At 43.7% G+C, this 23,392-nt stretch overlaps 1 protein-coding gene across 1 annotated transcript in view; it reads left to right on the forward strand.

Moving 5' to 3' along the window:
* The first annotated feature begins 2,865 nt into the window (after positions 1 to 2,865).
* KCNAB1 (potassium voltage-gated channel subfamily A member regulatory beta subunit 1) overlaps positions 2,866 to 23,392 on the forward strand; it is a 225,230-nt gene continuing 204,703 nt past the window's right edge. The window contains exon 1 of the mRNA XM_019532631.1: positions 2,866 to 3,914. Within this exon, the coding sequence (XP_019388176.1) occupies positions 3,694 to 3,914 (221 nt within the window). The 5' untranslated portion in view covers positions 2,866 to 3,693. The remainder of the gene's footprint in view (positions 3,915 to 23,392) is intronic.

Here is a 23,392-nt window from a genome sequence, read left to right on the forward strand (position 1 = left end):
AGACACTGACTGAGTCAGAGCTTCATTATAGAGATGCTTGGGTGCTTCAGCAGGAAAACTGGCTGAAAACCAGCAAGATTTCCATTGGAGTTTTCTGTTTCAAAAGAAGTCAATCAAAATGGAGACATTTTCTGCAAAGCAGCTGTTTTGATAAATCAGCATTTTCTGATTAAACACTTTTGCCTGAGATTGCTAAGCATTTGTAGTTGCCACCTCTACAGGCCTTGCCATACCCATCTGCAGGAGCACCTGGCAAACTGCATTCCCCTCGGATGAATATATAGGGATCCATTAACCAAAAGCCCTGAATGATTTATTAAAAGGCCATTCTTGGCCACTGTATTTTAATTGCTACACTCCAAAGCGAGTACAGTACAAGCTGTGATAGAGTTGAATTTGGCCAGCTTACGGTAGCTCACCGAGGTCTGTGTATGCTCCAGTCTGTTTTTGTTTTGTTTTGTTTTTCCCCCTCTATCTTTTTTTATGTGGCTAACCCTTATGGGTGGGAATGTAATTTTGAAAATATGATACGAGTGCTATTGGGTGCAGAGCTATCCTGAGGTTTCCCTTTGTCCTGAGAAAACAGATATTAATTTGAAATGCTCCTTCTACCTTTCTCCTGGAGAGATGGTACTAGTTATCGAGCCCAACACTAATTATTTCCCTGCTGCTCAAGGTACATAAGAAAAAGAAGAGATAATCATGTTGTGCAGATCTGCCTGATCTAATAGAACTGTTTTGGGGGTTTTGGGGAGGGGGGGCATCATAGGAGTGGGTGGAGCTTGGGTTGTGAGTGGAGTCAAGTAGAGTCGACAAAGGCAAGCACAGTGTGACGGAAGAAAGGTGAAACCTCAGCAGATCAGCTGGCGTGCATGCTGGCGTGGTAACAAATATCTTATTTTATAACACCAGAGTCAACATCTGGCCAGTAGAGGGCTCCATAATCCTTCCAACACAAGAATGAGGAGAACTGCAATAGGTCAGAAGGAAACTGATTTGGGAGGAAAGGCTGCATGAATCCAGGTGCACCAACTGGGCACAGGAGGCAGAACTGGGCTGGTTGCAGGTAGCGGGGAGAGAACCTGTTTCTGGTGGGGCAGAGTAGAGGGGGGAGGGAGCAGTTACCTTGGCACCAGGATATAAAGCACTGACCTTCAGGCAAGTGGAGATAGGTCCACTGGGACCTTGTTAATCTCTATGTCTCTAGCCTGGGTTTCCCCCCAGGGGCTAAGTGAGGAACTGCATGATTTATCTGTAAATGACAGTAACTAAGCTGAGAATACTTGCAACTTTTGACTGCTTATAGATGTTCTCATTTGCATTCTAATTTGATCCATTCTAATTAGACTGCTCCAGCATTGCCTCACTGTCACATGCATTAAGCTCCCCGCCACCTCATTTCAAAATGGCTACAGGGGGAACTTTGACTAAATCTTATTGAATGAGCTTTTGTTAAAGCATCCCCATGGCCATTTTGAAACACGGAGGGACTTAATATGTGTGACGGTGAGCCCTTTTAGAGTGGCTTTCCAGGAATTGGTCTAATTCAAATGGTTCCGCCTACCCCCAAGCATGTGTATAGGCTCTGGGCAACCTTAGTAAAGGAAATCACAAAGGTGCAAGTGTTCTGAGGTGCCCAGCATGGTACAGAGCCTGAACGTCCCAGAGCCTGGGCCACCTGTGGCACTTGTCCTTCAGGCTTTGTGCAGTCAGGTGCACACACTTCTGCAACACAGCATCTGCAGCAGTAGCCTGCAGAGAAGTCAAGTACACTCCTGTGAAAAATATGCAACCCATGGGGAGCGGTGTCTGTATTCTAACACATTGTTTTTGTGTCTTGTTTTTGTGTCTGCAGTGGGTAGGCATTTGAAGGCAAAGCCTGATTTGATCTAGGAAATCTCTGCTACTTATTGTTTTCCCTGTTCAATCCTTGAAGATATGCTAGGCCAAAGACACGGCACTGCGGCTTCCTAGCTCATTCCACCAGTTCTCTCTCCCTTTACCTGCCCAGTTCCTCTCGCTTACCTACCTCCGAGTGCAGAGTTGCAACGGTGCTCTTGGTTTCTAGCTTCCCCTTCCAGAATCTTGCCCTGTCTCCCACAGCCATCCTCATCCCAATGTTCTTGTGCCTTGCAACCACATGACAACCTACCTCTCTCCCACCTTTTATTTGTCTCAGTTTGTGTTTGTACACTGTACTCATCACCATGGTATCTGAGCTTCCAACTCCTGCAGTATTTATTTCCCTGTCTCATATACACGCATCTTAAGCCTCCAGATGTTGACTCTTAAACTTGAGTGACTGGAAGCTGAGAACTAAGTAGAAACTGCCTCTATCCATGCCACTGCTTTATACTTTTCTGACCTGTCTTAGTCCTAAACAGCAGAGCACCCTGAGGAGATTCCTGTGCAATTCCAAAATTAGGTTTTATGTGCCTACACCAGGTCCTATGCCTGCAAGCCATCCAGTGTGTACACATCTTCCATCTGTGGGCTTATATATTATTATATAAAATTTCCCCTCCCTCCCCATTTTTGAAAACATGGCTGGGTAGCAGTGGCGGATGCATGACGACTTGTCAGCTTTGTGTTCATCTTTCCTAGTTGAACTATAACCTGATTTACAGCAAGTTATGAGTGAGATCTGGTTCCAAGAGTTTTGCACAGTAGCTAATTTAACTGGTAATGTTGTACAAAGAAGAGATTAACCCTGGCACTATTGACAATGTTGGGATTTAAAGCAGTATCTCAGCGTGTTAGGCACAAGAGATTAATGTGTTAATTTATCAGCACACCGTAGGACAGCATTTCCCACCCCCCTCCCTTATTTTTATAATTAGTCCATTTTAACCACTATGAGGGGTCCTCTTCTTTCTTGGCAGTGCTACCAATTATTTTTACAGGAGGAATCTGCTTAAAAGGGCCTGTCTTTATTTTGCACACAAAAGAAAAAGCATCCATTCTCATGCTTTCTGCAAGATTCTTAAAGGGAGCTCTGCATGTTCCACAGAGCAGCTGCAAAACCATATTGGTGCAGACTGTCAGCTTCATCTTTACAAGGATTTAAACTAAGAATGTCTGAAAAGGGTCCCGATAAGCTATAGTATTTCGCTGCTTCTCACAAGGAGAATAGATAGATATTTGTGATCTGTAGAGACTTGCTTATGATTAGATGGTTCTTCAGTTCCAAAGCTTGCCTGTTCAGCATTTCATGGTCCAGAGGGTGTTCAAGACACGTCTTGCAGTATGCCTGCATTGATTTAAAACCAGCAACCAGAGACAAGCCTGCATCAAGACCGAGTGGATGTTGCTTCTTATGGTTAATCATGAAGGTACAGCTTTATATTTCTGAAAGCACTTGACTACATGGATGTTTTTGTCTAAGCAGTAGAAACTGCTGCAAAGGAAGATTTGAAAACCGAGTTGTCTGCTCTTCTGGCTGCTTTACCAAGTTCAGAGCTTATCATTTACTTGTATCCTAGGGACACAGTCCTGTTCTCTGCCCTGCATCAGCTACCACTGCTGTTTCTGCTACTTTTGTCATCTTGAGAGTGCAGCTTTGAAGACTCCTTTAGCATCATTTTGGACTGAAATATCAAGCCATTCAGTACCCTATAGCCCTGTTTTCAGGCTCTGGGAAGCTTTGCCTGCTGTCTAAGGTTTGGATTGTGAATAAGGTTTATTGAGGAAGCAATGCAAGTCTCCATAGCTTGCACGGAACATAACTTGAAGAGTCGAAATGGTGAAGACAGACTTATGAGCAAACAGGGCACCACTACCCCAAACGTAGTGAATGCAGCCCGAGCAAAATTCCGGACAGTGGCTATTATTGCTCGCAGTTTGGGAACATTTACCCCTCAGCACCATATCTCTTTAAAAGAATCCACTGCAAAGCAGACTGGCATGAAATATAGGTATGGGTACAATATTCATTGTTCATAATGTTTCAGTGTCATCTCTCTCTTCCTTGGAGGGATGCTGTTTATAAGGAACTCCCTTTTCCAAATAAAAATAAAAATACCCCAAACCATTTTTTTTTTAAGGAGATGATAACTATGTTGCCTTAAAAACACTAAGGAGTTAAATCCTACCAAAAATCTAGAGCTATTTAGGTTTATTTGAGAACGGGTATTTTTGTGAGCATACTGTGCATTTGTGATTTTATACAGTTTGAAAAATATATATTGATATTTATTATATCAAACATATACATGAACTTGCACCATTATATGTGTATAGTCTTTAAAAAGTGTTTTGTTTTAGTGCTTATTAGTATGTATATTTATGGAGACTGAATTAAGAAGCTATATTCAAAATTAAGTACTGAAAAAGTTAATTTTACAGAATGTTGGAAGGAAGCATCTGTTTATTTTAGTAGTAGTATTTGATTGATCACCTGAAGACTTTTCCTCACTTAGCAAGTCAGATGAAATGGGGGGGACACAACTTATTTTTAAATGAAATGCAAATAAAATCGCAACCATGTTCCTAGATGTTCCTTGTAAAACTGAAATGTACAAGAATGAAATGAATGACTGTGGCTTCTCCTCTTGCTCAAATATTCAGTCTGCTGTATTTGGAAATTTGCTCCGTGACAGCTGATACAGGACTTGAGAGTTACTTTCATTTGAAAAATAAGTTTATTTATAATTGAATCTGTATGCTTTTGCCTTATTATCAGTATGTCTATTCTGCCAGGCTTTGATCCTGTCTGTGCGGTATTGCAATGACTTGACTCGTGGAAAGGAAGTGATATAGTGTACAGGTTCTGTCCATCTTGTCCAACTGTAATCAACAAAGCTTTTGTGCAAAAATATAGTATGGCTGGCACAATGTGAGTTTTCACCTTTGGGGAACAAATGAAAGTATGATGTGTTAGCGGTAACATTTAACGATAAAAGGGACTGAATTAAGACCAAATTCTTCTCTCATTTTAAGCTGGTGTAAATCTAGGTTGAGTTTTCAAAGCTACTTATATTTGTGTATTTGTGTTTGTGGACAGAACTGAACTTAAATAAGGCTTGTTCAGTTTTGCTAGAGATGGCACAGGAGGGGGCTTGGGATTTATAGGGCTCCATATGAAGGGCTATATGGAAACTTCAAAATGCGAACAGTCACTCAGTGCAACTTGGTATTAGGTAGTTTAGCATTGCTTAAAAAAATACTGCCCAGTGTTTACAGAGCACCTGGCTGAGTCAGAAAACCCCCACTAGTTCTAAATAATTTCTCTTTGTGAATAGTTAGCTGAAAGCCAACTTTCAAAAAGACAATTGGATATTATCACAGGGCTTTTCCTATATACATAAGCCTTAAATATACAGGCAATACAAACAATCCTTCTGTAAATAACATTGCAGAGTCAGAAACATACTGACTTAATTTCTACTGTGGCAAATTCCCACATGTACGTCCCCTCTAGGAGAATGATATCACAGTGTGGCTGGTCAGGTTATTGCTGGTTGTGCTTTATTTAAGAGGATAACCAGGGCTTACTAGAGCTAGCAGCTGCTGGATTGTGGTCATTCTGCTGTCTGAAACTAGGGACTGACTTTAGGTACTTCTTATCATGTACACAAACCTCCTGTTGACTACAGTGGAGATAACAGGCAAGTAATGATCTGGCATCTCACAAGCAAAACTGAAACAAACAAAAATACACCTGTCTTTAATACAATGCATCCTTTTATAATTGTTGGCTCAATATGCAAAGTAAGAGGCGTAAGCACCAGCTCATGGAACCAACACAGTTAAGGGCTAAGTACAGACAGTCAAAAAGCTCAAGGGTGAATCGATTCAGTCTTTGCAGGTTAATTTAAACTGCACAGATTAAATTGAAACAGAAGTAAATAGACATTTATCTTTGACTCAGAAAATGCAGCCACATGCCTGTGTGGCTCAGGCCAGAAGCCAGGAAGCACTAGAGCATGGCTCTCTGGCTTGTGTGTTCACTTTCTCTTCCTGCTGCCCCCCAAGTATCTGGAATTTACAGTCCAGAATTACAGCAGCAGGACTCTGCAGGGTTGCTCATCACTTCCTCTTCACACTTCCAGACGCTTCTGGGATTTGTAGTCCACAGTTGCAGCCAGCAGTAAGTTTGAGCAGGGGAAGGGGTGTTTAACCCCCTTTCCTGGCCCCAGACCCTAGCAGGGATTTGCCTGGGGGGAGGGGCAATCTCTCCCCCGCCCCGCAGACCGGACTGCATCCGCAGCTGGGCTTGCCTCCCACCCCCTTGTCAGCCAGTTCTCACTGCTCCAGCTAGGGAGCAGAGGGGCAAGCAAGATCAGCACTGCTCTCTGGAGCAGACAGCACAGCCTAGCCCAGGGCTGCAAGCTTCCTGGGATGATGAGGGACTGTGATTTAACTTGAACCAGGGAGGGATCTGGGACAGAAGTTTCATAAACTGGTTTGACCAAAATCAGTTAAGTCTGATAGTAAATTCAACCATGTTTATCTTAAGCCAGTTTCAGCCATTTTGAAACCAGTTTATGTGCACTGAACTTCTGTTCTGTTACAAGTTTAAACCAGTTTCTGACCAGTTACACCTTAAACTGGTTTATGTATAACTTCTGTCCCTAGCCTGGAGTCTGCTGTTCCTGTATTCTGGCCCAGGCAGTACCAATATCTTTACTATGTGGCCTTTCCCAAATCACTTTACCTCCCTGCCTTAGTTTCCTTCATACATACATACTTATAAGGCAGGGCTGTCTGTGGATTCCAGTGACCATGGAACATTTTAAAAAAGTCAGCTTCCTATAAGAACTGTAACTGCTGGATTTAGCAGTTGTTTTTGCCGGGTTTTCTGAACACTCATTTCCTATGCATCTGTAGCATACAAATGATGATTTCATCTCTCTTCCACCCCACACAAGCACCCACACAGCCTCAGAAAGAAGGCCCCTTGGGAGATATTTCTGTTTTAGATTTCTAGATAGAATTCTGATACTTGAGGCTGAATTCTACAGTGTTCTGGCACAGCTGCTACTGACTTCCATACCAGTTTTGACTGTATAATATCTACACAAGGACTGAAGGATTTGAGCCCCCCTTGCGAACATCAAGCTGGTTATCCTTATCATTAAATCCTTGTTTATAGTCCCAAATAAAACTATAGTGGAAACCATAAGAAACTCATCTTCTTGATGAGAAGGAAAGGAACAAAATTTGGAGAAAAGTATGATCAAGTTGTTAGGAATGATTTTTGACATTGTGAGTAATCGTTGTGTCTATTCACCAATCTGAGAAGACACATCTGGATGACAATGGAGTTCATATATAATGCACATGGATTCCTCCACATTATTATAAAAAGTAGAGTCTGATCCACCTCCCACTGGAACCACGAGTGATTCCATTGAGTTTAATGGGAATGGTGCCTGGTCCTTCATTCCCTGGTACACAACCTTGAAGCTTCTTGTTTTCCGCAGTTGTGTTAGTGCTGACAAGGCTTAAATGTTGTTTAAAATTACATGTTAGTTGACAGAGATCTAGCTGGCAGGGTTCATAGATGCTAGGGTTGGAAGGGACCTCAACAGATCATCAAGTCCGACCCCCTGCCTAGGCAGGAAAGAGTGCTGGGGTCAGATGACCCCAGCCAGATGCCAATCCACCTTCTCTTAAAGACCCCCAAACTAGGGGGAGCACCACTTCCCTTGGAAGCCCAGACCAAATTTTGGCCACCCTTACCGTGAAGAAGTTTTTCCTGATATCTAGCCTAAATCTGCTCTCTGGCAGTTTGTGACCATTGTTCCTTGTTACCCCAAGAGGCTCCCTGGTGAACAAAGCATCTCCAATCCCTTGCTGTGTCTCCCTAATTAATTTGTAGGCAGCCACAAGATCACCTCTCAGCCTTCTCTTGAGGAGGCTGAAGGGGTTCAGGTCCCTCAGTCTCTCCTCATAGGGCTTGTCCTGTAAACCTGTAACCATACTAGTGGCCCTCCTCTGGACTCTCTTGAGGCTATCTGCATCCTTCTTAAAGTACAGCGCCCAAAACTGGATGTAATACTCCAACTGCGGTCTGAGCAATGCCGCATAGAGGGGAAGTATCGCCTCCTTGGATCGATTGGTCGCGTATCTCCTGATGCATGCTAAAGTGCGGTTAGCTTTGCTGATGATTTCATCACACTGACAACTCATGTCCATCTTGGAGCCCACTATGACTCCGAGATCCCTTTCTGCTTCTGTGCTGCTGAGAAGGTCACTTCCTAGCCAGTAGGTGTGCTGGATATTTTTGCGCCCTAGGTGCAGCACTCTGTGTTGGTCTGCATCCTACTGTGTTCTGCCCACTTTTCCAACCTGTCCAGGTCTGCCTGCAATTGTTCCCTACTCTCCAAAGCGTGCACTTCAGTCCACAATTTAGTATCTTCCACGAACTTGGACAGAGTACACTTCACACCCACGTTCAAGTCACTGATGGAGACATTGAAGAGTACAGGTCCAAAGACCGAGCCCTGCGGATTGTCATACATATTTCATGGTATCATTTTTCAATACTTCTTTCTTAACCAGAGTGCTTTGCCTCCTACGACTTCTAGGCAGTTCTTGATTTTAGGCAGCTGAAGAGAATGATCCTGTCAGTGGATTATGTAAAAGAGAGAGACTGAGATTATTTGTGTGACAGAGAGGTGGGGGTGGGAGAGGAGCCCGCTTCTTATCAAATGACATGTTTTTGAATCCCATCCAGATCAAAGATGAGCTCAGAATTCAAAATGTAAAATTTCTTCAAAATGAATTGGCTCTGGGATCTTTTAAAGCATTAGGATCCAGTGGTGGTACAGTACCAGTAAAGTTCGTTATAGTGTTACCTCTGGCATCACTAGAAGCACAAACAGAGCTGTCATTTTTGACCATTGAAGATGTTATTTCATTTCTGTTTTAAATGGGATGGAGGCATCAGGCTGAAATCAAAGAGACTGAAAGCAAATGGTAGGTGGAGGGCAATTCTAAAGGTGGCCAGCTGTTGTCTCCCAGTTTCATTGTATGGGAACTATAATGGAAATCAGGCTGCACATGCACTCACTTCCTGTATGGATGCCCCATTTGCTGACTGCCCATATAGATCGGACCTGGTCTGAACTAATGCTGTTCAGACAGAGCTTTCTTGAAAACTATTGGCTCTTTTTCTCTTATATTAAAATACTGTTATAATCAATTAAATGTACCTAGTTATTTGATTGCATTCTGTGAGAGAAATGGCCTGACAAACAAGTGAAAAATGCCTTGCTCTTTTAGTCCCATAAATGCTTTAGTTCACTTATGCTGGAGGATCTGTCCATCTGCTTAGCTAGTGCTCTTGGGAACTCAGCAAGTTTTTTTCCTTGAAAACTATTTTAGTTGTGATGCTTGGCTTGGAAAATTGCAATCTGGTGCATCATTTTTCAATTTTCTTAAGCGAATAAAGCATTTCTACATCCATCCATCCACAACATATGAGAAAAAAGGAATGCTTTTGAAAAGACTGTAGCTTGGCTGCCTCTCCTTTTCCCCCCCACAACTTCTAATTCCCTTTTTAGTTCAATATTGGCTCTATCCAAATTTAAGCAGAACACAAACTAGTGTAGGACCTTTGACTGTATTTTGAAACTGTTTGAAACATGCTGTTACAGTTTAAAGAAACGTCTTCAAACAGAGACTTCAACCAGCTTTTTGACACTCTCACACACAGTCCTATCTTTACATAAAAAGAGAAACGAAATCATTGATATTGTGTCAGTCTGTCATTCTTTTCTTGAGAGCCTCTGCTTAGCTCCCCACAAGCCTTATCATTGCCTGGGATGCCTGGCATAAGAGCTCAACTGTGTGATTTTTTTTTTTTTTGATCTTAAGCTCTAATTCTATAGCATCACCATTCAGTGTGCTGCCGGTTTAGGGTCTGTCAGCATTTCTAAAATAGCCCTTTATTTTCACAGCTTCAGAGCTTAAAGCTCTGGCTGAAACTTGACGTAAAGGGCCAGATTTATAAAGCAAACTTTCCTTTTTTGTGTTCAGAAATAACTGACAGTGTTAGCTTAACAGCTGGCTCAAATGAGGTCATATAGACAATTTCTTGCCTGTTCCCACAAACTGGTTGCTACTAATTGGGGGGGTTTTTTATTATTTATTTACCTCTCCCCAATGCTCCGATTCCTATACTAGTTCCTAAATCAGCAGTGGGCAATTATTTTGGGTGGAGGTGCGCTTACTGAGTTTTGGCAAGCCATGGAAGGCCGCATGACAGGCAGCCAGGGGCAGATAAATATTAATTTTCTAAAATTTTTAGGGGCCCTGCGGGCCAGATGGAGTGACCTGGTGGGCCACATCCAGCCCATGGGGCACATTTTGCCCACCTCTGTCCTAAATAGAGAAAGGAACAACTGAAGCCAGGGTGCGTGAGTAGAGTAGGAAGGGTGGGCTAAGACAGAATACCAGACTGGAATGCCAAAGATGCAGCTTCAGTTCACAGCTCTGCCACAGACTCTGTCTGTAATCCTGGGCAAGTCATTTAATCTGCCCAGTGATGACTGTAAAATGGGTAGAATTCCCTCCTTATCTCATAAGAGTATTGTGAGAACGAAACCAATGACTGATTATGAGTCAATTAGATGCACTGTTACGGACAACAGCATAAATACGTATTTAAGTAGGAGATAATCCAAACAGGATGAGGCACCCATCTCCTCTCAGCTTCACGCATCTGATCACTACTCTAGAGCCATACTACCTTACATTCACTTGGTATTAATGTGTTTCGTGCTCTTCTCCCTGGACAGTTTCCTTCCAAGTTACATTTAGCTTTGCCTTAGGCTCACCAGAGTAATCTTCCTGTTTCCCACCCTCCAGTAAAATGCCCTTAAATGCTCAGATTTGGGGGGTTTAGTTACCTTCTACTGATCAGAAGGTCTAGGAAAGTGCTGCACCATACGTTATTGCCTGAGGCAGTGGTACTTGAGTGTGTCCTAGTACGTGATGTCTGCTGCAGTCTGTCTTTATTGCTTCCTTGGAACTTCTTATCAGGATTAGAAGATTTAGAAGAAAAGTAATAGGAAGTCTTGGGAAATCTTTAAAGAGCAAATAATAATTAAAATACCTGCAGTGAAGATTGCCAGTGTGTTTCATAACTCTTTAATAAGGGCTACATAGGAACCTAACCAGGTTATTCCTAACCACCAGTAGAAAATAACAGTTATTTTATTTAGCATGCTTCTAGGAAGTAGGGACTGCATAATGCAACAGAGCTCTAGAAAAAATCCAAAACATTTCACTAGAGCTCTGATCTGCAGATCCCTTCCTAAATGCTGGTATTTCAAACACCTTATTAATTTGGCTATAAAAGCATCCAGAGACTGAGTTCAACTGTCAGTGATAGCAAATGCTTTTCTTACCCGAATCCTACTAAACACAATGTCAGTATTAGAATAAAAAATCTATACAATGGTATTTTAATAGATTTTTCAGTTTATTCAGAAAGAAGGAATAAGACTTTGTACTGTTAATCATGATCACATGGCTCACTTTCAAAGATTTATAAAGATTCTGCTAGCATTTCTCTTTAGCAAAGTTTGAGACTGTTTCACAGGGAACTAGGGGAAAGTTACCATTTTTGCCTGATTTGGCCCCAGAAAGCAGTCTACAGTGATGACCACACAGGAGTGTGTGGTTGCAGACCGCTTTAAAATGGCCCAGTCCCGTGAAAATCTGAACCCTTGTTGCATGAGGGTTCAGATAAACACACTCCAAAACAGAACCCGTTCTGTAACTTGTGTCTGCAGAGTTCCCAGCCTGTCACTGTTTTCAGAATAGGAGGAGGGAAAGGGAGTGGAGGGAATTTGGTCTGGGGTTTTCTCGGCTGTCGCTGGAGGGTGGGACAGGTGGATTGGAGCCCCCCTGTCTCCCAAGGTGGGGGGCACTGGTCCACGCACCCCATCCTCCAGCGCTGGCCGGGGAACCCCGAGAATGAGCTTCCTCTGCTGCCTTTCCCCCCTCCCATTCTGAAAACAGCATTGGGGCTGGGAGGGGGGAATGGTGTTGCTACGGAGACCAGGCTTCAGGCTTGCAGCAAGCACCTGGAATCCCCAAATCCTGGACCCAACAGCAAACTTCTGCTGGGTCCAGAGGATCATTGCAATTCATAGTGCTTCCTGCAAAGCGCTGTGAATTGCAATAGGGAGCTGCTCTTCTGTTTGTACCCAGGAACTGCCCTGTGTGTCTGTTGATGAAGCTGAACATTCACAAAATCTTCTTTATATTATAGAGCAAATCCTGCTCCTCGTAGAGACACAAAAATGGCTGCCGTGGTTTGTGCAGAGGGGTATGTGCTTCAACACAAGTATCTGTGCTCAGGGTCTGGATTAAAGAGAGAGGAGACAGAACAGTCAGTGAGGATACATGTAAGTGTTACAATTAGATTAACCTAATCAGGGTTAGGTTGATCTAAATGTCCACTTTTGCAGGCGTTCCTGAGGGTTAAATTGTCCAAAAAATGGCGTGCCCAGTCTTCTTACCTCAGGCTGCCCATGCTTCTCCTCGCAGCAATAAGCTTAAAGTCAGCATCCTAAACCTAGACCAGGTGCAGTGAACATATGTATATACCCAGAGAAAGGATTTAACTCCTTTTAACTACCTTTTTTCCTCTGCCATTGCACCTAAGTACATGGCTATCTGAACAGTGAGTTACTGTACATGCTGCAGTGACTATATGCTAGTGGCGGGTTAAGGCAGTGGTTCTCAGTGTTTTGCACCTTATGTCCTGCCAACCATTTTGTCAACAACCCCTGCTCCCACCATGATTTAAAAAAACCAAACCACAAAATTGCACTGTTCGAGATACCTGTTGATTTATCTACTTGAAGTGCAAACAACTGATTTTTTTCAACCAGGCAATGAGTTTAAATCCCACCTACACGACCCTCGATTCCCACAAGTGGGACATGTCCCACTGGTTGAGAAACCCTGGGTTAAGGAACAAGGCCTCAGACAAAAGTCTGTCTCAGCCTTCTCCATTTTCCCTTTGGAGGCCTCCTTACATACAGCAAACCTAGCATTTGTTTATCATCCTGTGATCTCACAAACTAAGTACATCACTGGGTTGAGACAGTGGTTAGAGGCAGGACCTTCTGCAAAGAGCTCAAGGAAAGTCATTTGTACTCTCCTGTCTGTGCTAATGATATACAGTGCCTCAGCATGGAGTTAGGGGGTGTTGAGTCACTGGAGGTGCTGATTATTGAGTAATATGTAAAATGGAGGTCCTGACCACTTGTGATATTTAATGTTCCCAAGGCACTTTCTGTGTCAGCAGTGGTATTTAAATCTGTTGTCCTGGCCAGATTCCAATGTGGATAATTACATTCTGCCCACTTACATTCCATCTGCAGTTTTAAGTGGATAAAGCGTTTTTTTTGCTGCTTGCCCTACATTGTTGGGTAGTGTTGCTGTACAGTATTAAACAGATGCTAATGTATTTCACCCCAGTGGTAAGTGCATTTGACTGGTGAATAAAGTGATCTATTTCTGTTTAAATCAGGGAAGTACTTTATTTATCTAAGTTCATAAAAACAAGTCCAGAATGCTCAAAACATAAATGTTTGTATGCAGTACACACAATACAATTTGCTACATAAATAGATACCATCAGAAAAGTATATTTATATATTTAATTTATTAATGATACAGTTATTACAAACCTTTCTAATCCTGAGACTCTCAGCCCCAAAATGTGAGTGGGGAAGGTAAAACATTGCTGTGTGTCTGGAAGGTTAATAGAGCTGAAGGGCTATGGTAGAAAAATGAGTTGCAAAGCCAGACTCCTTGAAAATGCTCTAGCAGAAGTTCCTTCTCTTTGGAGTATGAGACCCCTTTTGTTTGAGCACCACTGATTATTGATTTGTGTCCACATGGGACAAGAAGAGTGGCCATCTCTCAGGTAACTAGGTCCTAAACCATGACACCAATGCCTTGTGTTACACTTAGAGTAGAAACAGACATCACCTTTTTGCCACCATAAAAACTTTTATGGAATCGTTATGCTTTTATTAAAATGCAGTTTTATGTAGGTGGATTATATTATGTTAAGTGAGCACTAATACTATATTTTAAAAGTTTATATTTCTTGTAGTCAGACTCTATGAAATGTGCATGTATGTACAGCAGCATTATAAGTAAGATTTATGTAAGCCATAGGAAAATATCAGCTGATTCCATCAGTATATATGCACAATTCTGGATACATCTCTTGGGGCTGCAGAATTAGTTTGGAAATAAGCAGTTAAGCTCTCATGAGATTTCTTATAAAGCTTGCTTTTGGAAGGGTGGAAATGTTGAGAGAAAAGGCAGAAGAATTCATACCTTCTATTTTCACATTCTGTTATAAACAATTAGTGGCAATAACTAGTAGGGGTGTGTGAAGCTGGCAGTATTTGATTCAGATTCAGCCCGATTTGGGAGACAGTGATTCAATTCGCTGATTCAGATCACTGTCTCAATTTGATTCGGCCGAATCTGAATCTGAAGATTCGATTCTGATTTGGAGAATCCACAATTCAGCCGTAGACACAGCTTTATATGTTTTTTCTACGTACCTCAAGGTACCAGGTGTGACTCGTAAACGCTGAGATGGTGGTGTGGACGAAGTGTCCCACGGGAGTGCGGGGGACAGCCCCTCCTCCTCCTCCACAGCCCCCCTGGCTCGGTGATTGGCCAGAGGGGGACCCTGGGTGCCCCCTCCAGACCCAGGAGGCACCAGTTGCTGAGCCAGAGGTCAAGGGGGTCCCCCACATGCTCCACGGCAGACCTGGCAGTACTTCTGGTCCGCTTCCAGGTCTGCCATCAAGCATGCAAGGGACTCCTCTGCGCTCCCATGGGATGTTCCATCCACCCCACCATCTCAGTGGTCATGAGTTGCACCCAGTACCTTGAGGTACATAGAAAAAAATATAAAGCTGTATCTATGGCCAAATCGTCAAATCTTTCTGAATCGAATCAGAGGCTTCCAATTACAGTTGGAGAGATTAATGGGTCTCCCGATTCGATTCAGATTCAGCCGCCAAATTAGGCCAAATCTCCTCCGAACTGAATCGGCAACCAAAGCTTTGCACAGCCCTAATAACTACCATGTAAATTCAAAGGTTCATATAGCATATACCAGGGGTAACATATTCATATAGCATATATACATGCCATAAGTGGCACAGTCAGCCTCTGTGTGTGGCACATAGCACAGAGGTTTTCAAAGTTTTTATGCCGTGGCCTGTCAAACTGCAGCCTGAAAGTGGCCATGGCCCAGCAAACCGTGGCCCCGCAGTCATAGTCAATCATGGCCAGAATTTCCAGCCAGAAGAGGTAAGAATACGTCCACCCCCTGAGTGGTGGGGATGGATGGATCAAACACTGAGGCGCCACAGGCCCTGCAGAAGGATCTGCAGCCTCTTCACCTGGCTCTGGGAGGCCATGTTTTACCAGTCAGCCACTTCCGGTGTGGCAGCTGACCCTGCGGTGGACCAGCAGCCAACCTGCCACAGCCCAGCACCAGGCCATGGCCTGGGGATTGAGAATCCCCATAGCAGAGTGGGGTGGCAGCAGGCAGCACAGTGGCAGATGGGGGTAGGGAGCAGAAAACTGAGCAGCAGCTTGGGTGGGAAGCAGAAAGCAGTGGCAATCAGGCCAGGGAAGAAAATTAAAGTGGTACCTCACAGAGGGTACAGGGCTTAATTTGTGGCATGCCTGCCAGAAAGGTTGGCCTCCAATGATGGATGTGTTTATACACACCATTTTGAATATTTTTATCAGCTCTTGTGCAAATGATTTAACTATTTTCACACTATCCAATCTCAGAGTCTTTGCGGAGTATTCTCTCTCTCTCCCACCTGCCCAAAACCTGGGCTGTTCTTACTGTTCACACTCTAATCCTAGCTATGTTGGTGTAAATCCAGAGGAATTATAGTAAAAGTTGAAAATGGCCACAGAATTGGAACAGGGCAAGATATCTGTACTCAAATAGGACAGAGGAAGGAGATTTTTTTAATTCAATTTTGGTATAATAAAATATGGTTGTTTTGCACTGTGGTAATATTCATGTTTGAGAAGACAACGCCCTCTAACTTCCACTGGTCAAAAGGAATGCAGTTGTCACTAACTCTCTTAATAAGAACTATTGATACCATATTACAGTTCATAGTACTCAAGTGTCCTAATCTGGATTTCCTTTGTACCAGTAATTCTCCTTAATATTTAATGTTCCTGGGCCTCTCAGGTATAGCTGTATTTGCTCCATGTAGCTCCTGAGGCTGTGGTTTAGAAGAAAGCCATACACACACACCTATTCTGCATGCCTCAAGAGTGCGAACAAGTGTTTGCAGGATCCAGCTCAAGTTTAGAGGTTAACCTTTTGTTGATCTAAAGCTAGGGTGTTCAAATCCTGGCCCGTGGGTCAGGGCTGGTCCACAGAGCCATGGCATCTGGCCTGCAGGGCTCCCCGTGGGTCAGGAGATTTGGCAGCAGGGGAGCAGTGGCAATTAATAGTGCTACCACTCCTGTGTTGTCAAATCCCCAAGCACTGCACAGCCAGATTGGGGCCAGACCAAGCCCCCTTCCCTCTGTATGACCAGGTTGGGGTTGGGTCATGCCCCCTCCCCATCAGGCCAAACAGGGCCTGAGCTGCCTCCTGCTCCCCTGCATATAGCTGGATCAGCCACCACCCACCAGTTCTGTGGGGCAAGAAATTTGAGCACCACTGATCTAAAGCTAGTTCACCTCTGAGGTGAACTAACTTTAGATCAGGCCATTTTGAGAGTGACCTAAGCCCTGTGAGTTCTTGCATGCTGTGACATTTAGATCAACCTAACCTTGGTTAGGTCGATCTAAATGTAATGTGCAGGTGAGGTAGTGAGGGTGCTCTGGAGGAAGCAGGTAGAACAGCAATCCTGAGGTCAGCAGTGGAGTGTCTCTCTGCCAGGCACACATGCTTCTTATTTTGTCTTTCATCAAAAAAGCTTTAAAAATGGACAGGAACCATTTAGCTGTATGTAGCTAAAAAGGGTAACCAGAGGACAACTGCTTTGTGGCAGCTTCTGAGATTTCGGAATGTTTTCATTCAATATACTCGTGAAAGCATATGCATAGATATATGTAGCCTGGTGGATAGAGCACCTGCATGGAACATGAGCAGGGACCTTCTGAAATTGCGATTTCATGGATTGTGCAGAAACCAAAAATCTGGCCTTGCCCAGGCAATGCCCACAAAATCAAAAAAAAGGAAGCCAGAGGTCTTCATACTCTACTGTGGGAAAAAGGGAGTGCAGGGGCTTCCCACGTGAAGAGCAGCCCAAGATTGTTGCTGCCCCCTCCCCTTACCATTGATTGCCTGAGAGGGCTGCTTGTCAAGTAGCCCTGCCCCTCTCCACCCTTACAGCCAATCAGACATGAGAGGTGTGACCACCGGGGCCCCTCAGCCAATCGGAGGCATGGAAGAGCCTGTTGTGATTGGCTCATGAATATGGCAGCCAACCCGACAATCTCCCTGTGAAATCAGCCAGCCACCTCCTTAAGTTAGGTAGACTTCTAAACATGAGTTTTGGATTTGAGTCCAATCTCTGCCTGACAGAGCAGTTCTTTATCTCAGATTGCCCCAAATCTGGCAGATTAACAATGTCAGTCTCCTCCTCCTCCTCACCCCCACATTGCCAGACCAATTTTTGTTTCCAAGAAAGGTTTCAGTTTTGACACAACTGGATATTTCATTAAAATGAAATCTGGTTAAAATGTTCCAGCCAGTTCTTACAGTTAAATATTTGCTCTCTTCTTGAAGTTCAAGAAACAAAGCAGGCATCTGCCTCTCAGGAAGTTCTCTTAAGTATCAAATTATGATCCAATAGTCATCTTGTGTCCACTGTACGGTTTGTGATAGACTGCACATTATTTTAGCAGTGTTCTAATATTCAGCATGAAAATGTTTCCAGTTCATTAGGCTCATTGAATACGCCTGTCAAACTAGCTTAATTATATATTTTCAGGATAGGTTCCAATTCGGGGAGAAATAAATCACAGTACTGAGTGGCATGGATTAGTGAATGTATTATCAGACACAGGGATGGCTATATTAGTACATATGTTTGTAAAATGATTTCACTATTTCATATAATTTTGAAAGAAGCCTACTCTAATTACCTCTCTTTTTTATGGCAAAAAGAATTCTAGTTACCTGGATCCAGTACAGCGTGGCATACAAACTGCCTCTCTTTTCAAATGAGGCACAACTATCCCCAGAGTGTCATGGAAGACTTACAGTGATAATCTGTCTTCAGAAATTGGAAGGCAGCACTAGCTGACTGTAACAAAACTTACCAGTCCCTTTTACTTGCCAGCAATTTAGTAATTCCTCTGTGGTCATACTTAGTGCTGTAGGAAGCATTGCTACTGACAAGGGAATTTTACTGTATTTGTAAAAACATGCAGAAAACTTTATGCCCCTGAAATGGCTTCCAAAGACTTAGCTCATCTGGCTTTATATTTCTGACAGGAAAACCACTGAGGTTCACCACTAATCACAACATTTAAGGATTTAGTACTTACCTAGCATGAGGAACTTCTGTATAGGGCACCTGCACAGCTAGAAGCTTTAATCTCCATGACTGCACTAAGGAGCACAGGGGGCAAGGGTCAATGATGTGCTGATAGCTGTACATAAGACAAAATTTACGAGAGGGAGATAGGCACCTCAAAACTGCTTGAAATGCCTAATGTTGAACTTTTAGATGATATGGAAGCTCTCTAGTTCCTCACTTAATTCTGTCAGTATCTAAGCTATTTTCCTGGCATCTTAGTTTTTGCTAATGAGGTCTTACAGAAGCCCATGTTTTGGTGGCTGCATATACACATAATCACCTAGGTCCCAATAGAACCAAACTGTTCAGCACTGAACTTATGCTGAAGTTGTGTTTGGTCACACACACAATAGGTATTCCCCAATGTTGGCTCAGAGACTCTTTTCCTGTGTTGCCAGTGCTTCGAGTTTGATGTTGTTCCGAAAAAGCCACTGGGCCTCCTTACCTCAAGAGGTTCCGGCTGCAGTTGTGATAAAGTTGCCTGCCACGTGTTTTATTAGACCTTAAAAAAAACAAACTTAGGAGGTGTTTAGTCCAGTCCAGGAGACTCTCTAGGTCAAAATCCGTGGTGAACAAGGCACAGGGGACACCATGGTGGGAGTCTACTACAGACCTCCTAGCCAGGATCAACAGCTTTACCAGGAATTTGCCAGGGAACTAGCTAAGGATGCATGCTCCTGGTGCATGGTTGTCATGGGAGATTTCAACTACCCTGACATCTCATGGGAAGAGCACTCAGCCACATCCAAACGGTCACAAAGCTTCCTCATGTGCATGGATGAGTTATATCTGACTCAAGAAGTCTATGGACCAATGAGAGGCAAAGCGCTGCTTGACCTAGTACTGGCAACTGGGGATGACTTAATGAGCAGCCTAATGATAGAAGGGAAGTTGGAAGACAGAGACCATGAGCTGGTCACCTTCACCATCCACCATAAAGCAGGGAAGTCAGTCAGCAAAGTGGAAGTCCTTGACTTCAGGAAAGCTGACTTTGACAAGCTCAGGAGGCTTGTTAGTGAGGCCCTAAGGGACCACAACCCAAAGGGGAGGGGAAGAAGAGCGGTTGCTCCTTAAGGGAGCGATCCTGAAAGCTCAAGCAATATCGATCCCATCTCGGAGGAAAGGCAGCAAAAGGGCACAGCAGCCCTCTTGGCGCGGCAGGGAACTAGTGGATCTCCTGCATCTAAAAAGAAAGACCTATAAAGGATGGAAGGCTAGATCCACCCCAAAGGAGGAGTACTCTGCATTGGTCCGGACCTGTAGGGAGTGAACCAGGAAACCCAAGGCTGCAACTGAACTCCAGCTGGCTACACATATCAAGGACAATAAAAAGTCCTTTTCTAGGAGCCAGAGGAAAAGCAAGGGTAACGCTGGACCCCAGCTAAGCCATATTGTTCAACTGACAACTGACGCCCAGGAAAAAGCCAGCCTGCTTAACGGAGAATTTTGCGCCGGTTTTTCACCAGCCCCAAGGGACAGTCCTGCTCAATATGGTATGGGAGGGCCAGAGCGAGGGAGAACTGTTACCCTTCATCAGTGTTGACTATGTGAAGGAACACCTTGAGAGGCTAGACACCTTCAAGTCAGCTGGCCCAGACAGCTTACACCCCAGGGTATTTAAGGAGTTGGCAAGCATCATAGCTCTGCCACTGGCACGGATCTTCGAGAACTTGTGGTGCTCAGGCAAAGTGCCCAAAGAGTGGAAGAAGGTCACTGTGGTGCCTATCTTTGAGAAGGAAGGAAAGTAGATCTGGGGAGCTACAGGTCCATCAGCCTGTCCTCTATCCTGGGGAAGATCTTGAAGAAAATCAAAGAGACCATTCTTGACAAAGTAGCTGAAGGCAATTTCCTGATGGATAACCAGAATGGATTTTAGGTCTTGCCTGACCAATCTCATCTCCTTCTACAACCAGGTGACATATCACCTGGACAAGGAAAAAGAGATTGACATCAGATATCTCTACTTTAAAAAAGCTTTCAATCTGGTATCGTATGATTGTCTTATAGAAAAACTGGCCAACTGTGGCCTCGGCTACATCACAGTCTGCTGGCTGGGGATTTGGCTTTAAGGTCAGACCCAAAGAGTGGTAGTTGACAGAAGTCATTGTGGTGTGCCATGACCAATGGGGTTCCCCAAGGCTCCATCCTTGTGCCTGTTCTTTTCAACATCTTCATTTATGATGTGGACATTGGTGCCAGAAGTGGACTATCCAAGTTTGCTGAAAACAGCAAACCTTGGGGTAAAGCGTCCACACCCGAGGACAGGATGGTAATCCAAGCCAACCTTGACAGGCTCAGAAAACGGGTGGATGAAAGCCTGATGGCCTTCAACACTGAAAAATGTAACGTACTCCACCTTGGGAAGAAAAACCCACAGCATGCTTATAGGCGCGATAGTGCTATGCTTGCTAGCAACACGGCCAAAAGGGACTTGGGGGTCATGATTGACCACAAGATGAACATAAGCTACCAATGTGATGATGCAGCTGGCAAAGTGAGCAAAACTCTGGCTGCATCCATAGATGCTTCTGTAGTAAATCCCAGGATATCATCCTCCCACTTTACTCAGACTTGGTGAGGCCACAGCTGGGGTACTGTATCCAATTCTGTGCTTGACAATTTAAAAATGATGTGGAGAAGCTTGAGAGAGTCCAGAGGAGAGCCAGGCACATGATCAGAGGGCAGGAAAACAGGCCTTATGATGAGAGGCTGAGAGCTATGGGACTCTTCATCCTGGAAAAGCGCAGGCTCAGGGGGACCCAGTGGATGCCTATCAGTATATAAGGGGTGTACAGCAGGATCTGGGGGAATGCCTGTTTACCAAAGCACCCCATGGGATAACAAGGTCAAATAGAAAGAAATTCCTCCAAGGCCATTTCAGGCTGGACATAAAGAAGAACTCCTTTACAGTCCAAACCCCCAAGGCCTGGAATAGACTGCTGCAAGAGGTGGTGCAAGCGCCTACTTCGGACTCCTTTAAGAGTCAATTGGACGTTTATCTTGCTGGCATCCTGTAACCCCAGCTGACTTCCTGCCCCTGGGGCAGGGGGCTGGACTCGATGATCTTCCAAGGTCCCTTCCAGCCCTAATGTCTATGAAATCTATTAAATTACTAAATATTCTTTTGGATTAATTTTGGATTTATTTTTCTTCCCTGCATTTTTCAATCCTATGAGAAAAATGGAAGGTCAGGAGATCAAGAGAGAAATAATAAGGCAATCAAAACAGTCATGCTTTACAATAGAAAGTTATGATTAAAGACCTACTTAATTTGCAGTGAGACAATATAATTTTCATGTCTTGGTCACGGCATGAAGAGCTGACTTTTGCAGACATTTCCCAGTTACACTGCCTATAGGCCCTGATTGGCAGAAAGGACCTGGACCTGATTGGCAGAAGGGACCCAGGGGGAGGTGGGATGAGGGGGTGGCCACTATTTTGGCTGTTGGCTTCCCTTTATGCAGCCCTGCCCCTCACTGCTGATTGGCAGAGAGGCCCTGGGGAGGGACACCCTGCCAGCTGGCACATTCTCCTCCTAGGAAGGCTGTGAGGCAGCAAGGACTGCTGGTTCCCACTGGGGAGCCAGAATTTTATTTTATTAAGATTTTTTTAAGTTAATTTCACAGACAAGTGAGGATTTCATGATTTCTGTGAAATCACAAATAAAGTAGGTCCCTACTTATGAGTGCTAATTTGAAGAAAAAAAAGTAGTTTGAAAAGAATCTATTTAATTACATTGTTGTACTGAATCAAAATGCAGTATAATATTTAATAATGTGCCAGGTCCTATATTTAATTTATCTTCCTATGTGAATCAGCAATCATTTTCTGATGGCTCCTTTTGAAAAGCTGCTACATAATTGTGCTTCAAAACTTAGCTGTTGGCTCAAAGCTGTAAATTCACTTGTAGTTGCAGAGGTGATCTTCAAAATGTGAACTGACTGTAGAGAACAGTCTAATACTGCAGGTCTGGGCAGTGTAAGCTCCTTCCATTCATCAGGTAAGATGGAGATTAATATGATTAGCTTGCGTGTCACATTTGCTGGCTATTTTAGCAGAAACATCACAATTGGGACAACATGCAGTAGGGGACTTGCATGTTATTTAAAGGAGGAGGCATGGGGAATGAAATATTCAGGCCTCTCTAGCACAGAGTCAAGTTTTCCTCTGACGCTACCCAAGATAACAAGGGAAGAAAAGAATCCCAAACTTTACAAAGCCTTAGGTTTTCCATGTTGCTGCCAGTTCCTTTGTATGAGCTGAAATGCAGAACTGCTCCATCCAGTTGTATCTCCCACTTCTTTCACTCCCCAAAAATTTCTGTGGAGAGCTCTGCTTTTTAAATACAAAAACGTGTGATACCTTGGAATCATATCTCATTTGCTTTATCCACATTTAGTGGACCGTGTCTAATTTGCTTCTGTATGGAGCTGCAAAACCTAGCAACAGACTTGTCAGAGATTTAGGATCCAGGTTGTGGGTCTCACTAGTGTGTACTGATGAACTATGATAAAATGTGTCTGGTGTAATATGACTGTCAAAGAAACAGCACTGAGCTTGATATAGGGGAGCATCTACATCATAATTACTAATGGTAGATTAATTACGTCTCACCAAAATAATCAAAATAATCAAATACAGAGGGATCCTTACACAGAAATGCAGCCAAAATCACCTTCAAGGTATCATAAAGCTGCTAGATAGCCACGCAATTCGGCCATTCTCAGATGAGCTGTATCTTCTTCAGGGGGGTTTAAATGCTGTTAAGGATGTCTGTGCATTCCATTGTGCATTAGGACCAGTACCCAGTAGTGTGCGCCGAT

The sequence above is a fragment of the Crocodylus porosus genome, unplaced genomic scaffold (assembly GCF_001723895.1).
Source record: "Crocodylus porosus isolate Cpor-Errol unplaced genomic scaffold, CroPor_comp1, whole genome shotgun sequence".
Classification (NCBI taxonomy): Eukaryota; Metazoa; Chordata; order Crocodylia; family Crocodylidae; genus Crocodylus; species Crocodylus porosus.